At 47.9% G+C, this 13,046-nt stretch overlaps 3 protein-coding genes across 6 annotated transcripts in view; 1 reads left to right on the forward strand and 2 right to left on the reverse strand.

Moving 5' to 3' along the window:
• The window catches only part of sema4gb (sema domain, immunoglobulin domain (Ig), transmembrane domain (TM) and short cytoplasmic domain, (semaphorin) 4Gb), a 17,250-nt gene extending 15,009 nt beyond the window's left edge, over positions 1 to 2,241 (reverse strand). The window contains exon 1 of the mRNA XM_029133717.3: positions 2,102 to 2,241. The gene's annotated coding sequence lies outside the window, so the exon portion shown is untranslated. The remainder of the gene's footprint in view (positions 1 to 2,101) is intronic.
• Positions 2,242 to 3,995: 1,754 nt separating this feature from the next.
• Positions 3,996 to 10,953, forward strand: LOC114846405 (NACHT, LRR and PYD domains-containing protein 3-like). 4 transcript variants are annotated; one of them, XM_055504699.1, is made up of 12 exons: positions 3,999 to 4,172; positions 4,256 to 4,363; positions 4,991 to 5,244; positions 5,355 to 7,053; positions 7,141 to 7,308; positions 7,384 to 7,530; positions 7,729 to 7,812; positions 8,054 to 8,155; positions 8,231 to 8,404; positions 9,573 to 9,746; positions 9,820 to 9,854; positions 10,083 to 10,953. In XM_055504699.1, exons 1-12 carry the CDS (start codon positions 4,102 to 4,104, stop codon positions 10,652 to 10,654), a joined length of 3,588 nt encoding a protein of 1,195 aa, XP_055360674.1. In that variant the 5' UTR covers positions 3,999 to 4,101; the 3' UTR covers positions 10,655 to 10,953. The 4 variants fall into 4 exon arrangements, with proteins under 4 accessions (XP_055360675.1, XP_055360674.1, XP_028991142.1 ...); XM_029135309.3 differs by lacking the exon at positions 4,256 to 4,363 and having other exon boundaries at positions 4,000 to 4,172; XM_055504701.1 differs by lacking the exon at positions 3,999 to 4,172 and having other exon boundaries at positions 4,262 to 4,367.
• A 724-nt stretch (positions 10,954 to 11,677) lies between these two features.
• Positions 11,678 to 12,759, reverse strand: LOC114846493 (leukocyte cell-derived chemotaxin-2-like). The gene is made up of 4 exons (XM_029135500.2): positions 12,621 to 12,759; positions 12,197 to 12,308; positions 11,962 to 12,113; positions 11,678 to 11,890 (listed from the first exon to the last, which is right to left on the reverse strand). Exons 1-4 carry the CDS (start codon positions 12,649 to 12,651, stop codon positions 11,724 to 11,726), a joined length of 462 nt encoding a protein of 153 aa, XP_028991333.1. The 5' UTR covers positions 12,652 to 12,759; the 3' UTR covers positions 11,678 to 11,723.
• Between the last annotated feature and the right edge of the window lie 287 nt (positions 12,760 to 13,046).

Genomic DNA, 13,046 nt, shown 5'->3' on the forward strand with positions numbered 1-13,046 from the left:
GCTGAGCACAGGGTCGAAACCATGAATCCCACTCTGGCGCAGCGGCACCGGAGACTTCCCAGTTTAATCTCCCCAGCTGCTGCCGCTCGTCGCTCACGGGCGGGAGCAGCCCCTCTGCCGGTAGAACCCGGTAGAACCCGGTAGAACCCGGTAGAACCCGGTAGAACCCGCGGAAACGGGCTGATCCAGGCCCACAAGCAGCTCGTCCGAACCGAGGACATGCTTCAAGCCTGAGTTTGAGAGTGAGGAAGTGAAATTGCTTTGTCATCTGGGCCGGTACTGGTCGGGAGGAAACTGAGGTTTTTTGCTCTCATTCATTCCTCCCTGTCGGCGATTTTGTAAGGGTTTCAGCTTGACCTGTCAGCGTTACGTCATCGTCACGTCCCGTTGAGCCCTGACTTTCATAAACAAAGCTTTGTCACGTCCCGTCCTCGCCCTCGGGAACCGGCGTGGAACCAGCGTTCTGGTTCTGGTTCTACCTGCGCAGAACAACACTCCCATATTAAGGTTCCAGGTTTGAGCCCATATGAACCCGGCGTGGGTCACGTGTCACGCTCTCCTCGCACCTGGAGGACGGCGGATGCGGCGGCGTGCTGGTGACGTGGAGCCGGGCCAACAGCGTATCAGCGCATCTGCGCGCGCGCTGCGGGAGCGACGTGTTCTGACAGGAAACTCCGCGGGGCGGAGGTAAACACGTCTGCCCCGGCAGTGGCTCGGCTCCACGCGTGATCGCAAATCAGTGGCCGGGCAACGCGGCCGGCGGTTACGGAGCAGAGACAGTGTGTTCCTGCGCATTGATCCGTGGAGCCGGAGTGGAAACGGCTCCATGCTGATATTTGGACCTAATTAATGACAGCTTCCAGCCTCTCGCGCTCATTAAACACCACCCACAGAACACCGGGACGCCTGCAGGCTCATCCGTCAGCACGGGCTTCAAAACACACGCATCAATACAACAGGTGATGTGAAGAACAGGCCACGAACACCGTGGTTCTTCTGATTAGAGTCATTAGATGCAGGAACGGCAGCGACTGCGTTGATGCAGCGCCTGAGCGTGGTATTTATAGGTTCTTTGCCTCCCTTCACTGAAACCCGCTGAGGCTGGCACCGGTCCGGCCCAAACAACCGTAATGGGGTTAGCTGTGCATTAAAGGGCGGACGAGGGGGTCCACGCCCGCGGGCCACGTTCACCGCGACGGCGCGACTCCTCGAGCGGCGTGAAATCACGATGATGTCAAAAACAGGCCGTGACTCTAAGCACTTAAAAGCATCATTGTTCTCAGATTGGGTCCATCAGAAATCTACATAAAACCCATATCATCGTATCAGCCCTGGTTTTGCCATAAAATCATTTCCAGACACATGCTCTTGTTGTTTTGGAGAAAAACACTGATTGAAACAAATTCAAAGGTCAATTTATGACATTTGAAACATAAAAGTTATTTTGCATAGTTTGTTCCGTACATGCTGTACATGCTGATGAGCACTTGTCACTGACACAACACATTAATTCACTATTGCATCAATAGTTACATGAGTCATTGAAGGTCACATGTAGAAAGTGGTGCCTTGAATCTCTAGCACTGTTCCATAAAGTGCAACCTTCGTGTTTAGAAGGTTTTGTCCTGTCTTCTCTCCGTTTCCCATCACGGCTCTGCCTTTGTCTCTACCGAGGCATCGTTTATTACAGCGTTCCCCAATAGAGAGACAGGAACGCAGCTTAAAACAGATGAGCACGCTGCACAACGATGATTTCTAACTTCGACTTCATGGGAGCGAAGCAGCTGCTCGGCCGTAATGTCTCCAGTTGTGCGCATACTCTGACACGCGCACACTTACGCGTTACTCTGTTTACTTTATTGCGCCTCTTTGGCTTTATTCATATTGAGCTAAGCGGCTACAACGACACGCAAACACGCGCCTATTTGCAACTGCGAGACAATAAACTGCAGCACTGAGCGGAAAAACACTGCGCACCGTTGAGCCACCTTCACCTGAGCCCAGACAAACCAGGCTGGAAAGTGGGAGAACGCGTTTACGCCAATAAATAGTGACTTAGAGCGACGTTAGTGAGCTCAAATACAGAAGCTTTCTGCCTCACCTGCGTCTTTTCTGGGGTGCGCAAATATCCTGAGTCCTGTTTGCTCCGACACCAGCTCTGCCGCTGCTGCAGTTTCTCAAAGCGCACAGCCAGCTCTCCCTCTCTCCCTCCCTCTGGCGCTCTCTCTCTCTCTGTCTCTCTCTCTCTCTCTCTCACACACACACACACACACACACACACACACACACACACACACACACACACACACACACACACACACACACACACACACACCATAGCCCACTTATGTTGACCTGCCTTATCTTTTAACCATTACGCTCTTTCTTCATGCAGCCTGTTTTTTAAAGTGAATGAAGACACATAAACGCACTTTTAAAGTATCTTACAAACGCATCTTGACCCATAATTATTGCATCTTAATTAGATTTAGTCAGTTTTTTTAGTGTGACGTCCTTAGATGAAGTTTGTGATCTGCGCCTCAATGCTGACCTCTGCTGGACTAAAAGAGAAATGACAGAGAAATTCAAGCTGTTTATTTATTTCCTCCTCCCTCAGTCTAATGTCCAGTTCAACAAATCCATATTTATTATAACACATGCTTTTATTTCTATTTATTTAATTCGTACCTCACAGAGACTCTAAATGAACGTCCTCACACTCATCCATGCTGCATCTGGATTATTTGGAGTGACCACAGTAGGATGTGTGAAGGATAGCGGTTTAGACACACTTATTTACGCTGGACGGGCCGTGCTTATGTGGGTGCATCACTATATGAGCCATTATTCTTGACAACACATCTGAGGATGAAATAGTAAAATGATGCAGGCTGCTGCTAAGAAAAAGATAACTAGCTCCATACTACAACGTTATTTGTTTAATGAAACTGACTGCCTTTAATGACAGACGGCGACAACAGTCGTGTGTCCATCTGACACCAGTGACTCGCTGTTCTTCTGCACTGACCCTTGAGCAGCTGCACTTCACAATTTGACCGCTAGGGGCGCTGGAACCCCGCCCGTGGCCGCTCCGCTCAAAAAGTGAGTGAGGGCGAGCGCAATTTGCGGCATCAGTACAGTAGCTGCCACTAGGTGCGTAAGTCTTTTTTTTCTTTTTTACTTCTTTGACAAATTGACATGGTGCAAAGGTAAAAATCCAAAACCCCTATTCATTGCAGGAAACAACAAAATAAAAAATATTGACATCAATGAAATGAAATAAATAAAATTAAAAACATAACAAATGGAAATAACACATTACAAAATCAAACACATAATTTTAAGTCAGCATGGGAACTAGAAAACAATTCACTGTAATATATGAGTGTGTTAATGCTTTTCTTATTCGACTGCAGTCTTAAAGAAGTGAGGTAGGCTCAACTGAAACAGATTAATATTTAGGATAGACCTAAAAAACCTGGCTTCATGAAACTGAATTTTACCCATCAAAATAATAAGGTTTGACACACTGAATAATGATTGACATAACATTTTGTGATAATATCTTTAAAACCAGAGGTATGCATGTAAACACATTAGGCTGTCAGTGCTCAGGATGTTACTGACTTCTTCAAGCTCCTTGTCTGTCATTTATGCTGGAAGTTAAATAGAATCTTCTCATTTTCCTGCAGCTCTGAAGCATGAAGCGTGTTCTGTTTGACCCGTTTCTGTCTGCTGCATCGACACATCCTACATAAACCCATCCTCTCTGCCTGAAGGTCAGGGTTCTGACCCACTTTAAGTCTCGGCTCTTTACTGAAGAGAAGACGACAGACGTCGCATCACTTCTCATCTGGTGTCTGTCAGTCTTGGGCCTCATTTGAATTTAATAGCATTTTTACTACTACAACAGCCCGTTCCCTCCTGTCGCCTCCGGCAGGTGGACGACTTCCTGCTGAACAGGTTGTGAGCTGTTGCAGTTCTGGGAAATGCTGCGACCCAAACGCAGAATGTGAAACAGCCAGTGTTGAAGACGGGATGACTGAACGCGCTTCAAACTGCCGGTGTTGATGGTGTGACTTTCCAGGTGAAGGTTCTGCTATGAGTCGGGTAGAGGACACAGAGGGGGTTCTTCCAGGCCCGGATGGAGGACACGACACCAAAGCTCGGAGGTGAAGTCTTTATCTGTCACTGAACACCAGTCGCGTCAAACGTTTATTTTATTATATAACATGAGATGTTTTCACGTCTGAAGCCTGAAGCAGCAGCTGGAACCAGGCTCCACTGGATCACACAGTTCTGTACAGAGTGACCCGTCCACCGATTTGCCAATCAAGGACAACGCATCGGACTCTGAACCAGATTAAGTGAACAGATCATTAGTCGATGTTAGAATGTCTCTGCAGACCTTTACATCTGATCCTTCAGCTGCTTTAGGGAAACGTGTCCAGTAACAAACTGTAGACGATCACATGTGGGTTTTATTTACATCAATATTATATAAAATAACATGTTATCTTTTTGTTTCTAAACTGTGATGAAGCCTGGAGCAGCAGCAAAGACCAGCCTCAAAAATGTTACGCTGGTCTCTACCATCAACTGATAATTTAACTGAGATTGAAATATCGGCCCCTGACCTAAAAACCTAAACTCTGATCAACTCACTGTGGGAAAACCTTTACAGCAGCTTGAAGCAGAACCAACAGAACAGGTGGAGCCTCTAGAAAGAAGCTGCAGGAATGAATTCAGAGAATCTCACAGACGTCAGCAGACAGAAAACTATCAGTAGCTTTGGATTCTCAATGTCTGACTAACTCAAAATGATTCAGAAGTGAAGGCTGTTCTGGACCTCCAGGCGGGTCCAGTTTGTCCTCCTGTGATCGGCCTCAGTGGATCAGAACCAACTCTCACTAACCACTTCCACTAACATCCAGTCGTTTCCTGAACGGCTGCGCTGATGTTGTCATCGTGTCGTCACACCCTTTCACAGGGATCAGGAAACGGAGTTCCCCCCAGACCTGGAGGAGAAGATCGTCTTATACGTGAAGAACGAGCTGAGAAAAGCCAAGAGGCTCCTGAAGAAGGACGAGAGAGGATGGAGGCAGAGTCACAGGGAGGATGAGGAGGTGAAGGGAGGAAGAGACGACGACCAGAGGTGGAGCAGCAGAGAATCCGTTCTGAACATCACCATGAACATCCTGAGGGAGATAGATCAGGACCAGCTGGCAGACACTCTGGAGACCGGTAAGAACATGCAACATGGAGCTAGCTTAGTTTAACCAGAACCAGGAACCAGACCGTCCAGAACCTGCTGGACCGGATTCTCTAAGTGATAAATCTTTGCTTTTCTGCAGGAACTACTGGTGCTCTTTGTCAAAGAAAGGTGAAATCTGCTGTGAAGGAGAAGGTCCAGTGTTTGCGTGATGAGACGGCTCCAGCAGGAAACCGGACCCTTCTGAACCAGATCTACACGGAGCTGCGCATCACAGAGAGTGATGAGGTCAAACAGACCCAAACAGGCTCCAGGAAACCAGACAGAGCAGAAAGAACCATCAAAGTAGAAGACGTCTTTAAAGGTTCTGCTGAAGGGGACCGACCCGTCAGAACCGTGGTGACCCAGGGAGTGGCCGGCATTGGGAAAACGGTCCTAACACAGAAGTTGACTCTGGACTGGGCTGAAGACAAAGCCAACCAGGACATCGACTTCATGTTTCCGTTCACCTTCAGAGAGCTGAACCTGCTCAAAGAGCAAAGGCTCAGTTTGCTGGAACTTGTTCAGCACTTCTTCCCTGAAACCAAAGCATCAGGAATCTTCAGCTCCGAAGGGTTAAAGGTCGCGTTCGTCCTGGACGGTCTGGATGAGTGTCGGCTTCCGCTGGACTTCAAGAACAAGGTCCTGACTGATGTCACAGAGTCCAGCTCAGTGGATGTGCTGCTGACAAACCTCATCAAGGGGAAGCTGCTTCCGTCTGCTCAGCTCTGGATCACCACACGACCTGCAGCAGCCAATCGGATCCCTCCTAAGCACGTTGCCATGGTAACGGCGGTCAGAGGCTTCACGGACCCGCAGAAGGAGGAGTACTTCAGGAAGAGATTCAAAGATGAGCAGCGGGCCACAACAATCATCTCCCACATCAAGAGCTCACAAAGCCTCCACTTCATGTGCCACAGCCCAGGGTTCTGCCGGATCACTGCTACGGTTCTGGAGGATCAGCTGGAAACCAGAGAGGGAATGACTCCGATCTACATCCGCTACATGTTGGATCAGACCAAGCTAAAGAACGATGAGACGGATCCAGACTGGAGTCCAGAGAACAGAGCAATGATGGAGTCTCTGGGGAAACTGGCCTTTGAGCAGCTGCAGAAGGGAAACCTGAACCTCTGTGAGTCGGACCTGACAGAGTCTGGCATCGATGTCAGAGCAGCCTCAGTTTCAGCACTGTTGAAGCAGGACTTTAATGAGAGGAGAGGCCAGAACCAGAAGCAGGTGTTCTGCTTCGTCCATCAGAGCGTTCAGGAGTTTCTGGCTGCTCTTCACGTCCATCGGACCTTCGTCAGCTCTGGAGTCAACCTGCTGTCACACAATCAACCAACTTCAGTGACTCCGTTCTACCAGAGCTGTGTGGACCAGGCCCTGGGTCCAAACGGACCCATGGACCTGTTCCCCCGCTTCCTCCTCGGTCTGTCTCTGCAGACCAGCCAGACTCTGCTACGAGGCCTGATGCCCCAGACAGGAAGTGGGTCAGAGACCAGTCAGGAAACGGTCCAGTACATCAAGAAGAAGCTCAGTGAGGATCTGTCTGCAGAGACAACCATCAACCTGTTCCACTGTCTGAACGAGCTGAATGAGGCTTCTGTAGTGGAGGAGATCCAACAGAACCTGAGATCAGGACGTCTGTCCCCACAGGACCTGTCTCCTGATCAGTGGTCGGCGCTGGTCTTCATCTTACTGTCATCAGGAGATGTGGACGAGTTCGATCTGAAGAAATACTCTGGTTCTGAGGAGGTTCTGCTGGGTCTGTTACCAGTGGTCACAGCCTCCAAAAAGGCTCTGTGAGTGTATTTAACCTGGTACCAACCACAGATTAAAGCCCGACTGGAACACATGTTTTAAACACATTTGTGTTTGTCTCTGTTCAGGCTGAACGGCTGTAACCTGTCAGAGAGAACCTGGAACGTTCTGGCCTCAGTTCTAAGCTCCTCCGGTCTGAAGGAACTGGACCTGAGCAACAACGACCTGCAGGACTCAGGGGTGGAGCTGCTGTCTGTTGGACTGATGAGTCCAAACTGTAAACTGGAGACTCTCAGGTCAGGTTCACACGGTTCGTTCCTCTCGTGTTTAACTGTTACACTGAGCAGTAACTGACTAAACCCTGTCTTCAGGCTGAGCAGCTGTAACCTGTCAGAGAGAAGCTGTGAAGTTCTGGCCTCGGTTCTACGCTCCTCCAGTCTGAAGGAACTGGACCTGAGCAACAACGACCTGCAGGACTCAGGGGTGGAGCCGCCGTCTGATGGAATGGAGAGTCCCGGGTCAGGATCCTGTTCTCATCATCTAAACTCTGTAGACGATCACATCTGGGTGTTGGATCTGGTCTTGGTTCTTCTCAGTATTTACTGACCAAACAATAAAGTTTATTTAGAGTTCAGCATTAAAAGTACTTCACATCAATATATATTTTTTGTAATTCTATAATAATTTTTCATTTTCTCCCCAATACTGTGTTTCAGCCAACAAAACTCAGGCTCCACTAAGTCAAACTGGTCTCTAGCACCTAGTTACTCATCCATTAATTCGCCCATTGAGTTCAAAGGGTAAGTGAACACACACTCATCATCACCTTTAACCGAAACTCTGATCAAAGACTTTCACACCCAGCACTTGAGCAACTTGAAGCAGAACCGGACTCTGTAATGATTTTAAGAGTGAGTGTGGGCGTGATCTGAAAGAACAGGAAAGAATGCTGAGAAACTAGAAACTCAGATCTTCAACCAGAACAGTAACGCACACGTTCTCACGTTCTCATCGACTAAACTCTGACTCTCACTCCTCCAGTCTGAGAGAACTGGACCTGAGCAACAACGACCTGCAGGACTCAGGGGTGGAGCTGCTGTCTGTTGGACTGATGAGTCCAAACTGTAAGATACAGACTCTCAGGTCAGGTTCACGCGGTTCGTTATTGTTGTGTTTAACTGTTAGGCTGAGCAGTAACTGACTAAACCCTGTCTTCAGGCTGAGCAGCTGTAACCTGTCAGAGAGAAGCTGTGAAGTTCTGGCCTCGGTTCTAAGCTTTGGCTCCTCCGATCTGAACGAACTGGACCTGAGTCAGAACCACCTGCAGGACAAAGGCGTGGAGCTGCTGTCTGTTGGACTGATGAGTCCAAACTGTAAACTGGAGACTCTCAGGTCAGGATCTAAATGTTCCACTGTCACGCTGAAAAAAACTGTGTGGAGGAGAAATAATTTAAATATGTTCACCGTTGTATCCACTTACATTGGGCAACAGAGATACAGTATTTAGATACAGAACCAAATTTCATTTCTTTGGAAACTGCAGTACGATCTTGGAATCGAACCTAGAGACAAGACAGACAACATCTAAACTACGAGGCTGTTGTTAAACAAAAAAAGTAATAATTCAATAAATAATTGACTTTAACATACACGAATAATAGCTTATAAATACTGTATGTTTGTCTAACAAGAGAATAATATGTTTGCTGAAGTTAAACAATTGTTTTTTTTAAATGAATGAAAGAATGTAATGAAAGTGAATTGGTGAGAAAGGGAAGTCTCAATCCTCAATCATCAAGAATCAGTCATTTCACCTTCACAAACATATTATACTCTTGTCAAAAATTAGTACTTTTTGAGTGAATAATCTCACATCATATATGATCCAGTTAAGAATAATCTCACAAGCAGCAGCTGATATAAAGTTATTTACGAAAAATAGATAATGTGAATAAAACTTGATTAAACTTTTTACTCTGAGCCACAGATGAAGAAAACTAATCACTGGCCTTAGGTTCATTGTTAGGTCGTGATCCTGCAGTTCTGCAGTTCATAAAGACTGAGGCTGCTCACACATCAGCAGAACATCAGTAGAACATCAGACAGAGCATCAGACAGAGCATCAGTAGAACCTCAGACAGAGCATCAGTAGAACCTCAGACAGAACATCAGACAGAGCATCAGACAGAACATCAGCAGAACCTCAGACAGAACATCAGTCAGAACATCAGCAGAACCTCAGACAGAGCATCAGACAGAACATCAGCAGAACCTCAGACAGAGCATCAGACAGAGCATCAGTAGAACATCAGACAGAGCATCAGACAGAGCATCAGTAGAACCTCAGACAGAGCATCAGTAGAACCTCAGACAGAACATCAGACAGAGCATCAGACAGAACATCAGCAGAACCTCAGACAGAACATCAGACAGAACATCAGCAGAACCTCAGACAGAGCATCAGACAGAACATCAGCAGAACCTCAGACAGAGCATCATCCATATACAACAGGACGTTACTGTGACATGTGAGGGTTCTGATCAGACTCTGTGTGTCCAGTCTGTCAGGATGTCAGGTCTCAGAGAAAGGCTGTGCTTCTCTGGCCTCTGCTCTGAGCTCCAACCCGTTCTATCTGAGAGAACTGGACCTGAGTAACAACCACCTGCAGGAGTCGGCACGGACGCTTCTGTCTGCTGGACTGAAGGATTCTAAATGGAGACTGGAGTCTCTCAGGTACAGACAGCGCTCACCGTGTTCCTGCTCCATGTTTGATGATCCAGACTGATCCAGAACTTTGCTCCTACAGGCTGGACCATGGTGACGCTCAGAGTATGAGGAAATGTAAGTTTGACCCGAGTCACGGTTCTGCTGGTTCTAAAAACACGTCCTCTGAGCTGATGGGTCCACAGGCACTGCCGGTGGTTCTGGTCTTCTGTGCCAATGTAAACAAACCTGTATGAGCTCAAAGGATGACGGTGCCACAGATCGGATCCACACACGACCAGGACACAAAGTCATTGACTCGGTGCAGAACCGATCAGAACCTGTTTTGTCGCCTTCTCTCCTCAGATTTCTGTCGACTCTCAGTGGACACCAACACGGTGAGCATGTACATCAGCCTGTCTGACGACAACCGGACCATGAGCTACGCGGCCCAGCATCGCTTGTATCCTCGTCATAACGACAGGTTCGTCAACTGCGCCCAGCTGCTGTGTGATACTGGTCTGACTGGCCGCTGTTACTGGGAGGTCGAGTGGACGGGAAGCGTTTCTGTGACACTGAGTCACAGAGGAGTCAAGAGGGAATCGGAGAGTCATTTCTTCAAAAGTGGAATAGTCCCTGGTGTCTGGAGCCTGACCTGTTCTGCTGGAGGGTACCGGGTCTGTCACCGTGACGACAGCAGGTTCATTGCTTCAGCCTCTGGTTCTGGTTCTGGTAGAGTAGCCGTGTTCCTGGACCATCCTGCTGGTTCTTTGTCCTTCTACGAAGTCTCCTCTGACCAGCTGACCCACCTCCACACCTTCAGAACCACATTCACGGAACCTCTCTATGCTGGGTTTGGGTTCTGGGACCGGAGTCCTGGTTCCTCCGTGTCGCTGTGCTCCCTGGAGAGTCTCAGCAGCTGCCAGGTCGTGGTCTGAGCTGCTTTGATGAGAAGCAGGGACGGGTCATCGAGTCACATGCTCAAAACAGAACCTCGTTCAGTTGCTTCAAATGTCCTTGTTGTATATCAGATATTTCACACATTTCTTTGTTGTCTGATTCACTGAGAGGCTCTTTGAGTTTCTGACATGTTTCATACTTGGTCTTAAGCTTCTTCACAGATACTAACTTTTAAACCTCAGGCTCTTTGTGAACTGAATTCATTGTTCTTTTTTGAAAGCACTGTTGTAAATACAGAGATCAAAGTTAAGGTTTTAATAAACAGAGTTATAAAAGTTTTGTGATTTACTTGTTCAGTAAAGTTTCCAGTTTTCATCCAGGAAGCAGCTGCTGATGCTTTAACTTCCAGCTGTTTACATCTTCTGTCTCCTCCTTTCATGACAATGAACTCAGTTTAGAAGCAGAACTGAAAAGTCCACTTCATCCCTGTCCTCCGCAGAACAGAACCGCTTTGTACATCAGGACCCGCTGCTAACAAATCGTTCTGGCTTTGACACCCATCAGAACCCGAGCTGTTTACCAGACCCATGGCTTTAAAACGAGTCCCAAATCTGAACCAACCTTCAGCCTCGTGAACTGTCATGAGACGATTAGCAGTTATTTAGAGCAGATGTGACCCTGGTTCCGCTCAACTGGACCGCTGTCACAGACGTCTCCTGTTCTGCACATAGGTTTACTCTTAGACGAACCGAGTCAGAATAACAATCAGGTGTTTCATTAAAGAGCCTAAATATTCCTCAGGTGTTTAAGATTCACCGTAAATTCTCTGTCTCCAGTTCTCCAGAACATTTTACACGTCTAACACTGAAGATCCTGAAGCCACACGTTTTGTTGGCACATGAGACCCAAACGTGTTTCTGTCCCGTAAAACTGGAGTGACGCTGCTGTCTTCTTCCTGAAAATGACCTTAGAGCTGTTTGGGTCGAGCTGAACCACAGAAACGAATGTTTATTTGGCATTTTGAAACCACACTACATCTAGGAATTCAGACACGAGGCCCATTTTCAGGTGCATTGGTTTATTCCATCTGGACCAACAGAACAGGACTCAGAAGTACTGGCTCGGGTCGCTCTTGTCGCACATCTGGACGTGGATGTGTGACGTGATGCCTGGATAAACCGTCTGCATGGGCAGCATGGTGCCGAGCTTCTGCCCCTTCAACACGGTGCCAGAGGTCCGGTCCGGGTTGACGTAGAACAGCTTGAAGCACAGACCTGCAGCAGCGGGAGTGACCTCATCAGTAAACCCACCGGGGACGTCAGTCAGGTCATCGTGTCGGACCCACCTTCTCCTCTCAGGTTGATGCCGTTGTTGATGGCAGACTTCGCCGGGTCGGTGTAGACAATAACTTTCCCGTGGAGCGTCACATCAAACGGGGCGTAGACATCGGAACCATCGCTGCACACAATGTCCAGACCAGAGTGGACTCTGGTTCCCCTGAAACAACACCACTAATGTTAGCTCAGACTGGAACGTTTGGGTGCCGTCAGTAAATCCCAGTTGTCCCTCGGTTCTGCTACCGTCTGGCTCCGTAGTGTCCCTGTCCCCAGCGGTCCCCGGACCTCCTGCTGTTGGCAGAGTTTCCACTGCAGAGCTGCCCGAACTTCAGGCTGTCACACACACACAGCAGTGCTGGAAACACACACACACACACACACACACACACACACACACACACACACACACACACACACACACACACACACACACACACACACACACACACACACACACACACACACACACAGACACACACACACACACAGTCAGAGCAGGTGGAATCAACCTTTACTCCGGCCTCCGTGTGTGATTTGAGTTTTGTTGACGCTCCTCTGGGTCCTGTCGCCCGGAGCTCATCCACTCGTCATATTAGTTGAGCTTCTATCAGCGACAGCGCCACAGACTGAGGAGATCAACAAACACAACATAAATCATGTTTCTCACCCAGTGAAACGACGAAGGCCAAGCTCCTCATCTTCAGATCTGATGCAGCTGAAGTTCCGTCTCTGGGTTTTATAGAGGTTCCAGCGTCCAAGGTCCACCTGCCTGCGTGAGCCTCATCTGGGGTTTTTTACAATGTCAACATTCAAAAGCTTCATGGGTTTCATCATCGTCATTGATCTGCAGTAAAACCAGGATTTTACTTTAGCCTAATACACGTTTTGATGAATTTTATTTCTTTACCTGGAACTTAAATAATTCCCCTCCTGGTTTTTGTTGTAGGTCATAATTTGGTTTGACTTGTTGTGAACTGGTGCTGCGTAAATAAACTGAACTCTGCTCTTCATTTGAACACGTCTTGTTTTCAAAACCAGGTCTCTTATCATAGTGACGACAAGACTGCAGGGACATCGATGTTCCAACTCGCTC

This window comes from Betta splendens, chromosome 19 (assembly GCF_900634795.4).
Source record: "Betta splendens chromosome 19, fBetSpl5.4, whole genome shotgun sequence".
NCBI lineage: Eukaryota > Metazoa > Chordata > Actinopteri > Anabantiformes > Osphronemidae > Betta > Betta splendens.

Coding starts and splice junctions, on each gene's coding strand:
- LOC114846405 (XM_055504699.1), top strand. CDS start 4,102: ATGAGTCGGGTAGAGGACACAGAGGGGGTTCTTCCAGGCCCGGATGGA. Junction 8,156..8,230: donor TGTAAGATACAGACTCTCAG/GTCAGGTTCACG, acceptor CCCTGTCTTCAG/GCTGAGCAGCTGTAACCTGT. Junction 9,855..10,082: donor CGCTCAGAGTATGAGGAAAT/GTAAGTTTGACC, acceptor TTCTCTCCTCAG/ATTTCTGTCGACTCTCAGTG.
- LOC114846493 (XM_029135500.2), bottom strand. CDS start 12,651: ATGAGGAGCTTGGCCTTCGTCGTTTCACTGG. Junction 12,114..12,196: donor GGACACTACGGAGCCAGACG/GTAGCAGAACCG, acceptor GTGTTGTTTCAG/GGGAACCAGAGTCCACTCTG. Junction 11,891..11,961: donor CATCAACCTGAGAGGAGAAG/GTGGGTCCGACA, acceptor CCGCTGCTGCAG/GTCTGTGCTTCAAGCTGTTC.